Source organism: Argopecten irradians, chromosome 11 (assembly GCF_041381155.1).
Source record: "Argopecten irradians isolate NY chromosome 11, Ai_NY, whole genome shotgun sequence".
Taxonomy (NCBI): Eukaryota; Metazoa; Mollusca; class Bivalvia; order Pectinida; family Pectinidae; genus Argopecten; species Argopecten irradians.
Genome location: NC_091144.1, coordinates 25,480,761 through 25,494,928, shown reverse-complemented (window position 1 = coordinate 25,494,928; position 14,168 = coordinate 25,480,761). Strand labels below are relative to the sequence as shown.

At 36.3% G+C, this 14,168-nt stretch overlaps 1 protein-coding gene across 2 annotated transcripts in view; it reads left to right on the top strand.

The window, feature by feature from the left end:
* Positions 1 to 14,168, top strand: part of LOC138335112 (uncharacterized) — a 46,313-nt gene that overhangs the window by 25,662 nt on the left and 6,483 nt on the right. For both annotated transcript variants that reach the window (XM_069284039.1, XM_069284038.1), the window contains exons 8-9: positions 6,961 to 7,083; positions 8,197 to 8,327. In XM_069284039.1, coding sequence (XP_069140140.1) covers positions 6,961 to 7,083; positions 8,197 to 8,327 — 254 coding nt within the window. The remainder of the gene's footprint in view (positions 1 to 6,960; positions 7,084 to 8,196; positions 8,328 to 14,168) is intronic.

Sequence of the window (14,168 nt, the reverse complement as noted above, 5' to 3'; positions counted from 1 at the left end):
GCTAGCTAGAGTAAATATGGAATAAGACATTGGTGCTAGCTAGAGTAAATATGGAATAAGACATTGGTGCTAGCAGAGTAAATATGGAATAAGGTATTGGTGCTAGCTAGAGTATAATATGGAATAAGACATTGGTGCTAGCTAGAGTAAATATGAATAAGACATTGGTGCTAGCTAGAGTAAATATGGAATAAGACATTGGTGCTAGCTAGAGTAAATATGGAATAAGACATTGGTGCTAGCTAGAGTAAATATGGAATAAGACATTGGTGATGCTAGCTAGAGTAAATATGGAATAAGACATTGGTGCTAGCTAGAGTAAATATGGAATAAGACATTGGTGCTAGCTAGAGTAAATATGGAATAAGACATTGGTGCTAGCTAGAGTAAATATGGAATAAGACATTGGTGCTAGCTAGAGTAAATATGGAATAAGACATTGGTGCTAGCTAGAGTAAATATGGAATAAGATATTGGTGCTAGCTAGAGTAAATATGGAATAAGACATTGGTGCTAGCTAGAGTAAATATGGAATAAGACATTGGTGCTAGCTAGAGTAAATATGGAATAAGACATTGGTGCTAGCTAGAGTAAATATGGAATAAGACTTGGTGCTAGCTAGAGTAAATATGGAATAAGACATTGGTGCTAGCTAGAGTAAATATGGAATAAGACATTGGTGCTAGCTAGAGTAAATATATGGAATAAGACATTGGTGCTAGCTAGAGTAAATATGGAATAAGACATTGGTGCTAGCTAGAGTAAATATGGAATAAGACATTGGTGCTAGCTAGAGTAAATATGGAATAAGACATTGGTGCTAGCTAGAGTAAATATGGAATAAGACCTTGGTGCTAGCTAGAGTAAATATGGAATAAGACATTGGTGCTAGCTAGAGTAAATATGGAATAAGACATTGGTGCTAGCTAGAGTAAATATTGAATAAGACATTGATGCTGCTAGCTAGAGTAAATATGGAATAAGACATTGGTGCTAGCTAGAGTAAATATGGAATAAGACATTGGTGCTAGCTAGAGTAAATATGGAATAAGACATTGGTGCTAGCTAGAGTAAATATGGAATAAGACATTGGTGCTAGCTAGAGTAAATATGGAATAAGATATTGGTGCTAGCTAGAGTAAATATGGAATAAGGACATTGGTGCTAGCTAGAGTAAATATGGAATAAGACATTGGTGCTAGCTAGAGTAAATATGGAATAAGATATTGGTGCTAGCTAGAGTAAATATGGAATAAGACATTGGTGCTAGCTAGAGTAAATATAGAATAAGATATTGGTGCTAGCTAGAGTAAATATGGAATAAGACATTGGTGCTAGCTAGAGTAAATATGGAATAAGACATTGGTGCTAGCTAGAGTAAATATGGAATAAGACATTGGTGCTAGCTAGAGTAAATATGGAATAAGACATTGGTGCTAGCTAGAGTAAATTGGAATAAATATGGAATAAGACATTGGTGCTAGCTAGAGTAAATATGGAATAAGATATTGGTGCTAGCTAGAGTAAATATGGAATAAGACATTGGTGCTAGCTAGAGTAAATATGGAATAAGACATTGGTGCTAGCTAGAGTAAATATGGAATAAGATATTGGTGCTAGCTAGAGTAAATATGGAATAAGACATTGGTGCTAGCTAGAGTAAATATGGAATAAGACATTGGTGCTAGCTAGAGTAAATATGGAATAAGATATTGGTGCTAGCTAGAGTAAATATGGAATAAGACATTGGTGCTAGCTAGAGTAAATATGGAATAAGACATTGGTGCTAGCTAGAGTAAATATGGAATAAGACATTGGTGCTAGCTAGAGTAAATATGGAATAAGACATTGATGTTAGCTAGAGTAAATATGGAATAAGATATTGGTGCTAGCTAGAGTAAATATGGAATAAGACATTGGTGCTAGCTAGAGTAAATATGGAATAAGACATTGGTGCTAGCTAGAGTAAATATGGAATAAGACATTGGTGCTAGCTAGAGTAAATATGGAATAAGACATTGATGTTAGCTAGAGTAAATATGGAATAAGACATTGGTGCTAGCTAGAGTAAATATGGAATAAGACATTGGTGCTAGCTAGCTAGATGTAAATATGGAATAAGACATTGATGCTAGCTAGAGTAAATATGGAATAAGGCATTGGTGCTAGCTAGAAGTAAATATGGAATAAGACATTGGTGCTAGCTAGAGTAAATATGGAATAAGACATTGGTGCTAGCTAGAGTAAATATGGAATAAGATATTGGTGCTAGCTAGAGTAAATATGGAATAAGACATTGGTGCTAGCTAGAGTAAATATGGAATAAGATATTGGTGCTAGCTAGAGTAAATATTGAATAAGACATTGGTGCTAGCTAGAGTAAATATGGAATAAGGCATTGGTGCTAGCTAGAGTAAATATGGAATAAGACCTTGGTGCTTAGCTAGAGTAAATATGGAATAAGACCATTGGTGCTAGCTAGAGTAAATATGGAATAAGACATTGGTGCTAGCTAGAGTAAATATGGAATAAGACCTTGATGCTAGCTAGAGTAAATATGGAATAAGACCTTGGTGCTAGCTAGAGTAAATATGGAATAAGACATTGGTGCTAGCTAGAGTAAATATGGAATAAGACATTGATGCTAGCTAGAGTAAATATGGAATAAGACATTGATGTTAGCTAGAGTAAATATGGAATAAGACATTGATGTTAGCTAGAGTAAATATGAATAAGAGCTGGTAAATATGGAATAAGACATTGTGTTAGCTAGAGTAAATATGGAATAAGACATTGGTGCTAGCTAGAGTAAATATGGAATAAGACCTTGGTGCTAGCTAGAGTAAATATGGAATAAGACATTGGTGCTAGCTAGAGTAAATATGGAATAAGACATTGGTGCTAGCTAGAGTAAATATGGAATAAGACATTGGTGCTAGCTAGAGTAAATATGGAATAAGACATTGGTGCTAGCTAGAGTAAATATGGAATAAGACATTGGTGCTAGCTAGAGTAAATATGGAATAAGACATTGGTGCTAGCTAGAGTAAATATGGAATAAGACATTGGTGCTAGCTAGAGTAAATATGGAATAAGACTTGGTGCTAGCTAGAGTAAATATGGAATAAGCATGGTGCTAGCTAGAGTAAATATGGAATAAGACATTGGTGCTAGCTAGAGTAAATATGGAATAAGACCTTGGTGCTAGCTAGAGTAAATATGGAATAAGACATTGGTGCTAGCTAGAGTAAATATGGAATAAGACATTGGTGCTAGCTAGCTAGAATAAATATGGAATAAGACATTGGTGCTAGCTAGAGTAAATATGGAATAAGATATTGGTGCTAGCTAGAGTAAATATGGAATAAGACATTGGTGCTAGCTAGAGTAAATATTGAATAAGGCATTGGTGCTAGCTAGAATAAATATGGAATAAGATATTGGTGCTAGCTAGAGTAAATATGGAATAAGATATTGGTGCTAGCTAGAGTAAATATGGAATAAGACCTTGGTGCTAGCAAGAGTAGATATTGAATAAGACATTGTGCTAGCTAGAGTAAATATGGAATAAGACCTTGATGTTAGCTAGAGTAAATATAGAATAAGACATTGATGTTAGCTAGAGTAAATATAGAATAAGACATTGATGTTAGCTAGAGTAAATATGGAATAAGACATTGGTGCTAGCTAGAGTAAATATGGAATAAGACATTGGTGCTAGCTAGAGTAAATATGGAATAAGACATTGGTGCTAGCTAGAGTAAATATGGAATAAGACATTGGTGCTAGCTAGAGTAAATATGGAATAAGACATTGGTGCTAGCTAGAGTAAATATGGAATAAGACATTGGTGCTAGCTAGAGTAAATATGGAATAAGACATTGGTGCTAGCTAGAGTAAATATGGAATAAGACATGGAGTTAGCTAGAGAGTAAATATGGAATAAGACATTGGTGCTAGCTAGAGTAAATATGGAATAAGACATTGGTGCTAGCTAGAGTAAATATGGAATAAGACATTGGTGCTAGCTAGAGTAAAAATGGAATAAGACATTGGTGCTAGCTAGAGTAAATATGGAATAAGATATTGGTGCTAGCTAGAGTAAATATGGAATAAGGATTGGTGCTAGCTAGAGTAAATATGGAATAAGACATTGGTGCTAGCTAGAGTAAATATGGAATAAGATATTGGTGCTAGCTAGAGTAAATATGGAATAAGACATTGGTGCTAGCTAGAGTAAATATGGAATAAGACATTGGTGCTAGCTAGAGTAAATATGGAATAAGATATTGGTGCTAGCTAGAGTAAATATGGAATAAGACATTGGTGCTAGCTAGAGTAAATATGGAATAAGACATTGGTGCTAGCTAGAGTAAATATGGAATAAGATATTGGTGCTAGCTAGAGTAAATATGGAATAAGACATTGGTGCTAGCTAGAGTAAATATGGAATAAGAATTGGTGCTAGCTAGAGTAAATATGGAATAAGACATTGGTGCTAGCTAGAGTAAATATGGAATAAGACATTGGTGCTAGCTAGAGTAAATATGGAATAAGACATTGATGTTAGCTAGAGTAAATATAGAATAGATATTGGTGCTAGCTAGAGTAAATATTGAATAAGACATTGGTGCTAGCTAGAGTAAATATGGAATAAGACATTGGTGCTAGCTAGAGTAAATATGGAATAAGACATTGGTGCTAGCTAGAGTAAATATGGAATAAGACATTGGTGCTAGCTAGAGTAAATATGGAATAAGATATTGTGCTAGCTAGAGTAAATATGAATAAGACATTGGTGCTAGCTAGAGTAAATATGGAATAAGACATTGGTGCTAGCTAGAGTAAATATGGAATAAGACATTGGTGCTAGCTAGAGTAAATATGGAATAAGACATTGGTGCTAGCTAGAGTAAATATGGAATAAGACATTGGTGCTAGCTAGAGTAAATATGGAATAAGACATTGGTGCTAGCTAGAGTAAATATTGAATAAGATATTGGTGCTAGCTAGAGTAAATATGAATATGTAATAAGATATTGGTGCTAGCTAGAGTAAATATGGAATAAGACATTGGTGCTAGCTAGAGTAAATATTGAATAAGACCTTGGTGCTAGCTAGAGTAAATATGGAATAAGACCTTGGTGCTAGCATAGAGTAGATATGGATAATGTGCACTATTGGTGCTAGCTAGAGTAAATATGGAATAAGACATTGGTGCTAGCTAGAGTAAATATGGAATAAGACCTTGGTGCTAGCTAGAGTAAATATGGAATAAGAATAAGACTAGCTTGAATAAGACCTTGGTGCTAGCTAGAGTAAATATAGAATAAGACATTGATGCTAGCTAGAGTAAATATGGAATAAGACATTGGTGCTAGCTAGAGTAAATATAGAATAAGACATTGATGTTAGCTAGAGTAAATATGGAATAAGACATTGGTGCTAGCTAGAGTAAATATGGAATAAGACATTGGTGCTAGCTAGAGTAAATATGGAATAAGACATTGGTGCTAGCTAGAGTAAATATGGAATAAGACATTGGTGCTAGCTAGAGTAAATATAGAATAAGACATTGATGTTAGCTAGAGTAAATATGGAATAAGACATTGGTGCTAGCTAGAGTAAATATGGAATAAGACATTGGTGCTAGCTAGAGTAAATATGGAATAAGACATTGGTGCTAGCTAGAGTAAATATGGAATAAGACATTGGTGCTAGCTAGAGTAAATATGGAATAAGACATTGGTGCTAGCTAGAGTAAATATGGAATAAGACATTGATGCTAGCTAGAGTAAATATGGAATAAGACATTGGTGCTAGCTAGAGTAAATATGGAATAAGACCTTGGTGCTAGCTAGAGTAAATATGGAATAAGGCATTGGTGCTAGCTAGATGAAATATGGAATAAGATATTGGTGCTAGCTAGAGTAAATATGGAATAAGACATTGGTGCTAGCTAGAGTAAATATGGAATAAGACATTGGTGCTAGCTAGAGGTAAATATGGAATAAGGCATTGGTGCTAGCTAGAATAAATATGGAATAAGATATTGGTGCTAGCTAGAGTAAATATTGAATAAGACATTGGTGCTAGCTAGAGTAAATATGGAATAAGAATTGGTCTAGCTAGAGTAAATATGGAATAAGACATTGGTGCTAGCTAGAGTAAATATGGAATAAGACATTGTGTGTAGCTAGAGTAAATATGGAATAAGACATTGGTGCTAGCTAGAGTAAATATGGTGCTATAAGACCATTGGTGTAGCTAGAGTAAATATGGAATAAGACATTGGTGCTAGCTAGAGTAAATATGGAATAAGACCTTGGTGCTAGCTAGAGTAAATATGAATAAGACATTGGTGCTAGCTAGAGTAAATATGGAATAAGATATTGGTGCTAGCTAGAGTAAATATGGAATAAGATATTGGTGCTAGCTAGAGTAAATATGGAATAAGACATTGGTGCTAGCTAGAGTAAATATGGAATAAGGTATTGGTGCTAGCTAGAATAAATATGGAATAAGACATTAGTGCTAGCTAGAGTAAATATAGAATAAGATATTGGTGCTAGCTAGAGTAAATATGGAATAAGACATTGGTGCTAGCTAGAGTAAATATGGAATAAGACATTGGTGCTAGCTAGAGTAAATATGGAATAAGATATTGGTGCTAGCTAGAGTAAATATGGAATAAGACATTGGTGCTAGCTAGAGTAAATATGGAATAAGACATTGATGCTAGCAAGAATAAATATGGAATAAGACATTGGTGCTTGCTAGAATAAATATGGAATAAGTCATTGGTGAAAGCTAAAGTAAATATAGAATAAGACATTGGTGCTATTTAGAGTAAATGTAGAAAAAGACGTTGGTGCTTATAGCTAGGGGGAAAATGAAATAATACATAAAATAATACATTAGTGCCAGCTAGAGTAAATACAGATCTGTGTAAAATTGTAGCTCCCCTGGACAATAACATCCTGGTGCACACTCGGGCTCTCCAGACTATCTACAGGTGTCTCACTGGCTCACGATTCGACTGCAGCAGGTTCGGATCACACTGGGAGGAAATAGGATTTCAAGGTCAGTAAAACTCTTGTAATAGTTATGAATCAGATCAACCACTGGCGACAGTGACCAAGTAGTTCAATCGGTAGAGCAAAATAGCTGGTATTAGTAGGTCCTGGCTTCGAACCCAGCTATCCATGTTTCCACTCTTAATGTCTTTCTTGTAATCTTATTAAACCTTACTAGCCTCAAAATATTTATTGTTCAATTGTTGGATACAGAGGATTCTTTGTGGATGCAATGATTTTAAATCAATGATTGATTATTTATTGATGCTAATTGATTTTAGTACCCATTTTTAACTGTATATTAGAACAAACAGATAAAGCCAGTTATTTTTCGCGGGGATGATATTTTCGCAGGGATGATATTTTCGCGATTTTGCAGCACATTCCTATGATTGCGAAAATTTGATTCGTGAATTAATGATTGAATGATATCTATCTTTAAAATTCATATCGTTAAAATTTAAAATTGCTAACATAACATTTTCTCGTTTTTAGATCAAATTGTGAAAATTTTGGTCTGCAAATAAATGACTATATGGTATATGTAATGTGAATTAGTAGAACTCAGCAGTAACCTGTCATCAAAATCATTCCAAGTGTCATCCATAGCAATAAGATGACACAACCATATCTACAGTCTATTTGTCAGCACAAACTAGTCCATTTCTCAATGCAATTTTAGTTCATTTCTTACTATAAGTCCATTCATCAGCACAGTCCAGTCCATTTCTTTTTTAAAAACTACATAATGTAGTCTGTTTTTCAGCACAGACTGGTCCATTTCTCAGCACAGTATTGTCTTTAACTTCACAGTGTAGTCCTATATTTCTTCACAGTTTAGTTTTGTTTCATAGCCATGTCCATTTCTTAGTACTCTCTAGTCCAGTTGTCAGCACAGACCAGACCATTTCTATAAATTAATTTAGTCCATGCTATTCTTTCTTGATGTGCCACTGTTAAGCAGGGTTAAACCATACACCTTGGGTATTTACCTTACTTAGCTTATAGGTGGCATTGCTTACATATCAAATGAAATCACCATAGCGTATGAGAAAATCATATAAAAAATCATCTTTGTCATATGACTTTTACTGAATTAAGTTTGTGTTTTATGTTTTAGGTAACGACCCATCCACAGATTTACGAGGGACTGGTGTTCTGGGCCTTCTGAACCTTGTACATTTACTAAGGAACCCAAAACGTCAATCTTTGGCACAGGAAATCTACAAACTTTCTCTCCATCCTACTCAAGTAAGATCTGTATATATCTTCTGTATTCACTGTTATATCTTTCAGGGCACATGGAAAAAAAAATTTTCAAAGTGAAAAATTGTGTTAAAATTGTGAATTTTCAGAATCAGTAGGACAAAAAACCTTCGGTATTTAAAAAAAAAAAAGTACTGCACATTTATACGTATATTGTGACCAATTAAAATTGACGTTTCCGTTTGTTTTACTATAACGCCGCGTAACATTGACATTGCATGTACTTCCTGATAAAGGGGAAGGTAAGATGATTATCACGACAGTACAGTCAGAATCAGGCCATGACATTTAGAGTATGTCGCCATGGATACAGGGTGTGATTATCATCAGATTCCACTTGATAAGTAAGAGTTACCGTATTTCACTGCAAATAAGACCCCCCACCTATTTTGACACATTTTCAGACTTAGGGGGGATGTCTGCAAATAAGACCCCCACCTATTTTTCAGTTTACTGGATGATGGATTTGAGCAATGGAGTAATTAAAAATATCACCAAAATGACTTTGTATCGGAACTTCTTTTTGTTTGTTTTATCGGCATAGAAAAATCACGTAGTAAACAACTGTTTGTGTGCTTGTTATTTTTGTCATTTAATTCAAGTTAATTCACAGGTGATTTAATTTAATCATCAATAAATACGAATTGTGGACAGTGCTCATGTTTAATTGGAGGTTATTTTCAACAAAATACGCCATTATATGTTTCCATGAACACTTCATATCGGCATGAACAACACGTTTTAGAGTTCGTACGGCTTGTCATTTTTTACATGAATCGGCAAAGATATTCGTCATTGATGCAGATCGTTTCTGCAGTCGTGGATTCTAACTCAATACAATCATTACCAAAAACATCTACTTAAGGCATTTACAGTTTCAAATATGTTTATTTGTGAACGTAACGTACCTGTAGTTCACGATCAGTTGGAGAAACCATGCTTTACTTTTCGGCTGCCATGTTTTGTTTACGCAGTCAGTATAATATGATTAGCCGCAAAGTTTCGTATTTTACTCTAGATACAAAAATACTTGCTACGATGTTTTAATGCAATTAATACTAGGATTAATATCTGAAATGTTATCAAACTATCTTCGTATCAATAGCAATACTGATCAAATTCCCAAACACAACCTGGTGTGAAAGTATGGCTTCCATTTTAACAACTGCATCAGTGCATGTCGGCACGTTGAAGTTAAATCACGATCGTTTGCTCATTTGGTTGGGACAAATGTACGTAAATTCCTGTTTATGAACGAATTTGATATGTAAATGTTTGCAGTGAATTTTAAATAGGCTTGAGTCTGAATGGCGATTATCCTTCCGATTCACGGCGATTGATTCACGTGTTTCGAAAAAAATAACCGAATTTGAATATTTTCTAAATAACGATACAATTATTAAAACTTCTGGATTAAAATGACATTGCTTATGATGCTGTTTCTTCGTTTTGATTCATTGGTGAATGTCCGCGTGACTCTTGTAAAAATGTCCGTTTCCCTTTCAGACTTACGTTACAACTGCCCTAGTATTGTTTGTATTTTACTTTGTCATACCATTTGATTTAATTTTACTCCAAGATGGCGATCTCATAGATCGATGTTATCAGGCGGGTTGTCTGCAAATAAGACCCCCCACCACTTTTGACCTTTATTTCTTCTCTGGGAGGGGGGTCTTATTTGCGGTGAAATACGGTATCAAACAGATACACTTTATATCAAGAAATGAATGTTTGTATTCATTGAAATTTAAAGTGTCTCGTAATCGATGGTAGTCAGGGTAGACAATACTAAGGTGTTCATTTTCCGCAGTTAACGGTCAATTGATCACAACTAAAAAATTGGTCAAGTTGTCAAAATACATGGACAGAGATTAAGAGACATGTTTAAACCTGTTTTGATATTTTTTTGGCAAAAAACTCTGAATTTGAGTAGATTTTAGAATTTAGTGTAAAACAATTCCTGAAACACTGGTCAAGATACACTTAGTTTGTATCGTTACACTAAGATTGAAGGGAATATATTGCCTGGTTCTAGTACTTTGGGGATGGAAAAAAAAGATTTTTTAGAATTTGTGTGAACGTATACTTTTGAGCTTGCTTCCCTTTGGCGTCGGCGTTGGAAATCCCAGGTTAAGATTTTGGTGGTGTAATTACCATTAATAGAATCTTACATGGGTCTGTCAGGTGGACAGGGATATCTCAGCCTGAGTGAACAAATATAGCTGAACAACCCAAGGCTTGCCAAGGGTTGGCGGCCAATATCTTTTATGAGGGTTGAGATATCCCTGTCCACCTGACAGGCCCAGGTAAGATTCTTTTTCTCCTATTCTTTAAAGAAACATTATGAAAATGCAGTTATATACATATAGAAACTTCCAAAGCACCGCTTTTCAGTGTGTAAAAAATCATGACGTTGTCAACAATAGACACTGCATGTAATGATGATGTTGCATCATTGTCTAGCGCATGTGAAATGTCTTTTCCCTTCCTCGGTGAAAGACAGTTAAGTCTTTTCCCTGTCAAGTATGGGAGAAACTGTTATCTGTAACATTTTGGATTATAATTGTTGTGATTTCCAGCTATTCGCCAGCTTCTAATTCCTCAAATGACCTAACTACTACAATTTTCACTCGTAATTATGCAAGGTTTTAGGCACAATGGTGTATAGGTTGCAATCCTGATTTTCAGGGTCTTTGAATCCTGTCTTTTTAACAAGTCTTTTGTAATTGTTATTACTTAGCTAGATCAGTTCCTAGGGTTTGAACTGTCACTGGTAGTATAAAAACACTAAGATTATCTTCTTAGATAATTTGATATAAACCATAGACTGAATTTAACAAGACACAAAATTAACATTACAATCACTAAGATTTCTACAGAACCTTAGATTCCGCTATAATCACACAGGGCATTATTATGTCCCCTTAGCACAGTGTGATTATTACTACACATCAAATATTCAGTCTATCCGGAGCTCTCCGGTTTCGTCTAAAAGGATACCTAGACACTGGAATTGTTTTCGGAGTCGAGGCTTCTTTTCCTCGTCCCTCTGGAGATATGGGTTGAGCCACAGCTGGAGAAGTTGATCTAGCCGTGCCTAGTTTCTGTGATCCTTCAGAGATGGTCTTTTCAGAATTTGGAGCCGCAGCATCTCCTCTGTCAGATAGAAGTACCACCGGGGGTGCTAAATGAGCGTTACTGAAATCCACTCCTAATGACTGTGTCCTTCTCATTTGATCCACATGTCTACGCCAGACAGCGCCCTCTCTAGTTTTGACTCTGTATGTAAGTGGACCCAACTTTTCACTCACTGTTCCGTGTATCCATGGAATCTTTCCACGATAATCATACACCATAACTGACTGTCCTAGATCAAAGCTACGTATTTACCGTTCCAGTATGTTTAGCGAACATCATTTTCTCCTGTTCTCTTTTTACTCGATCTTCAACAGCAGGTCTCATGAGATCCATCCTTGACCGTAAACTTCGACCAATCAGTAGTTTTGCTGGTGTCTCTCCTGTTGTATGATGAGTCGTATTTCTGTTAGTCAAACCACTTTTCATAATTGCCGCCAAAAACAAATTAGAAACTGTAACAGGAACGATTTACGCTTCTAACACTCCAACACTGATGGTTTGTGGATAGTGTACATGTAGGGTTATTCAGGTTAACAACAAAATGGCTACTGCAGCATGCATCAAACTAGGCCTATCTACGATCTCATCTCTGTTGTATACCTGCTTACAAGTTATATAACATTAATTTATTGCAATTGGAATCTAATATAGCTTTGATTAAAATGTGATTGCTGATAAGAATGTGCAGTTTTAGCGGATTGGAGGCAGGTAGGTACTCGGTACAGGTGTGACTTCTTTACCAGTGCTCCAGTTCGCAAACAGCTAACAGTTGAGTGAATCTTTCAATTGGCTTGGGATATTCTACCAATTAGTGTCACTGACCCTTGCTAATATACACTTTATTGGGGGCTGGGCATCACATAATACACACATACACAAGTCTGATGGGCAGTGGTAGTAAAAATGTGAAGCGTCAGATTGACGCACAGCATGCAAAGATCGTGCGTCAAAATAAATTTTGCTGCGTCAATGACCCGAGGTCTTGGGTTAATGGATGCCCTGAAGTGAACAGAAATGTACTCAATCTCTGGTTGATAGGTTTGCCCTCCTTTTTCATGGCACTTTTGAATGTTTCGACAAATCTCTCCGCTAATCCATTCGTTCGTGGATGATATGGAGATGATGTAATGTGTTTTACACCGTTGTTTCTCAGAAATGACTTGAACTCCTCAGCAACGAACTGGGGGCCATTGTCTGATACCAACTGTTTGAGTAGACCAAATCTTGAGAAAATGTCTCTTAGTACGTTGATTGTAGCCGAAGCTGTGGTTGAACTCATCTGTATAACTTCCGGCCACTTGGAAAGTGAGACCACCAGGATTAGAAACATGTATCCCTTAAATGGTCCCGCAAAATCCACGTGTAGACGTTCCCATGGTTGCGAAGTCCACTCCCAGGGGTGTACCGGTGCCGCTTTGGGTTTTGGTAAGTATTGTTGACATTCCGGACATGATAAACACTGGTTCTCAATGTCTTTATCGATATTTGGCCACCAGACGTAGGACCTTGCTGCTGACTTCATCTTTACAATTCCCATGTGTCCCTCGTGGAGTTCATTTAAAACGTCCTTGCAACATGTCTCTGGAACAATTATTCGATTTCTGTACAGCAGACAATTCTGGTGACACGACAGTTCGGTGAACTTTGTATAGTACGGATGAAACTGTTCTCTGCAATACATTTCTGCGATAGAGTAGGACCTCTCTGTGTTTCTCTTTGAATCCGAGTACTGGTTACTGGTAGTTTATCAACTTGTGATGCATAAAATACGGATGCAGTATCTTCATCTCCTCTGAGATGGATAGTGGTAGCCTGCTGAGACCATCAGCATTACTATGTGCATGAGTATTGCGATATTCAATGCATTATGTATGTCCTGATAGATATAACGCGGACCTCTGTAGGCGTGCTGCTGTCATTGCTGGAATCCCAGTTTTAGGATTAAGAATGCTGACTAGGTGTTTGTGGTCAGTAACCAGAGTGAAACGTCATCCAAACAGGTAAGTGTGAAACTTCTGTACACCCCAATATAGCCCTAGAGCTTCTTTGTCGATTTGCGCATATCCTTTTTCAGCTTTGGTAAGTGATATCGAGGCAAAAGCTATCGCCCTTTCTGAACCATCATCCATCAAATGAGAAAGCACACTGCCTAGTCCATATGGCGAGGCATCGCATGCCAATTTCACAGGACGCTGGGGGTCGTAATGACATAATATATCTTGTGACGTCATTAACTCCTTCACTTGCTGAAATGACTTGTCGCACTCTGAAGTCCATACCCATGGTTTGTTCGCCTGTAGTAATTCATTCAATGGTCCGAGCATGGACGAAAGGTTAGGCAAGAATTGCCGTTAATAGTTCATTAGCCCTAGATAGGACCGTAGCTGGTGTAGATTTTCTGGTTTAGGTGCTCTTAATACCGCATCTACTTTATCTGAAGACTTCTGTAGACCTTAATCCGTGATGACATGTCCACAATACGTGATACAGTCTTTGAAAAATTTGCATTTGTCCCTGTTGACTTTTAATCCATAGTTCTCAAGTCTATCGAGTACTGTCTTCAGGTTGTTTAAGTGTTCCTCATCCGTCTTCCCACTAATAACCATGTCGTCTAGGATACACGATGTAAATGGAATTCTTTGTAAAATATTGTCCATGGCACATTGCCAAATAGCTGGGGCCGACGCT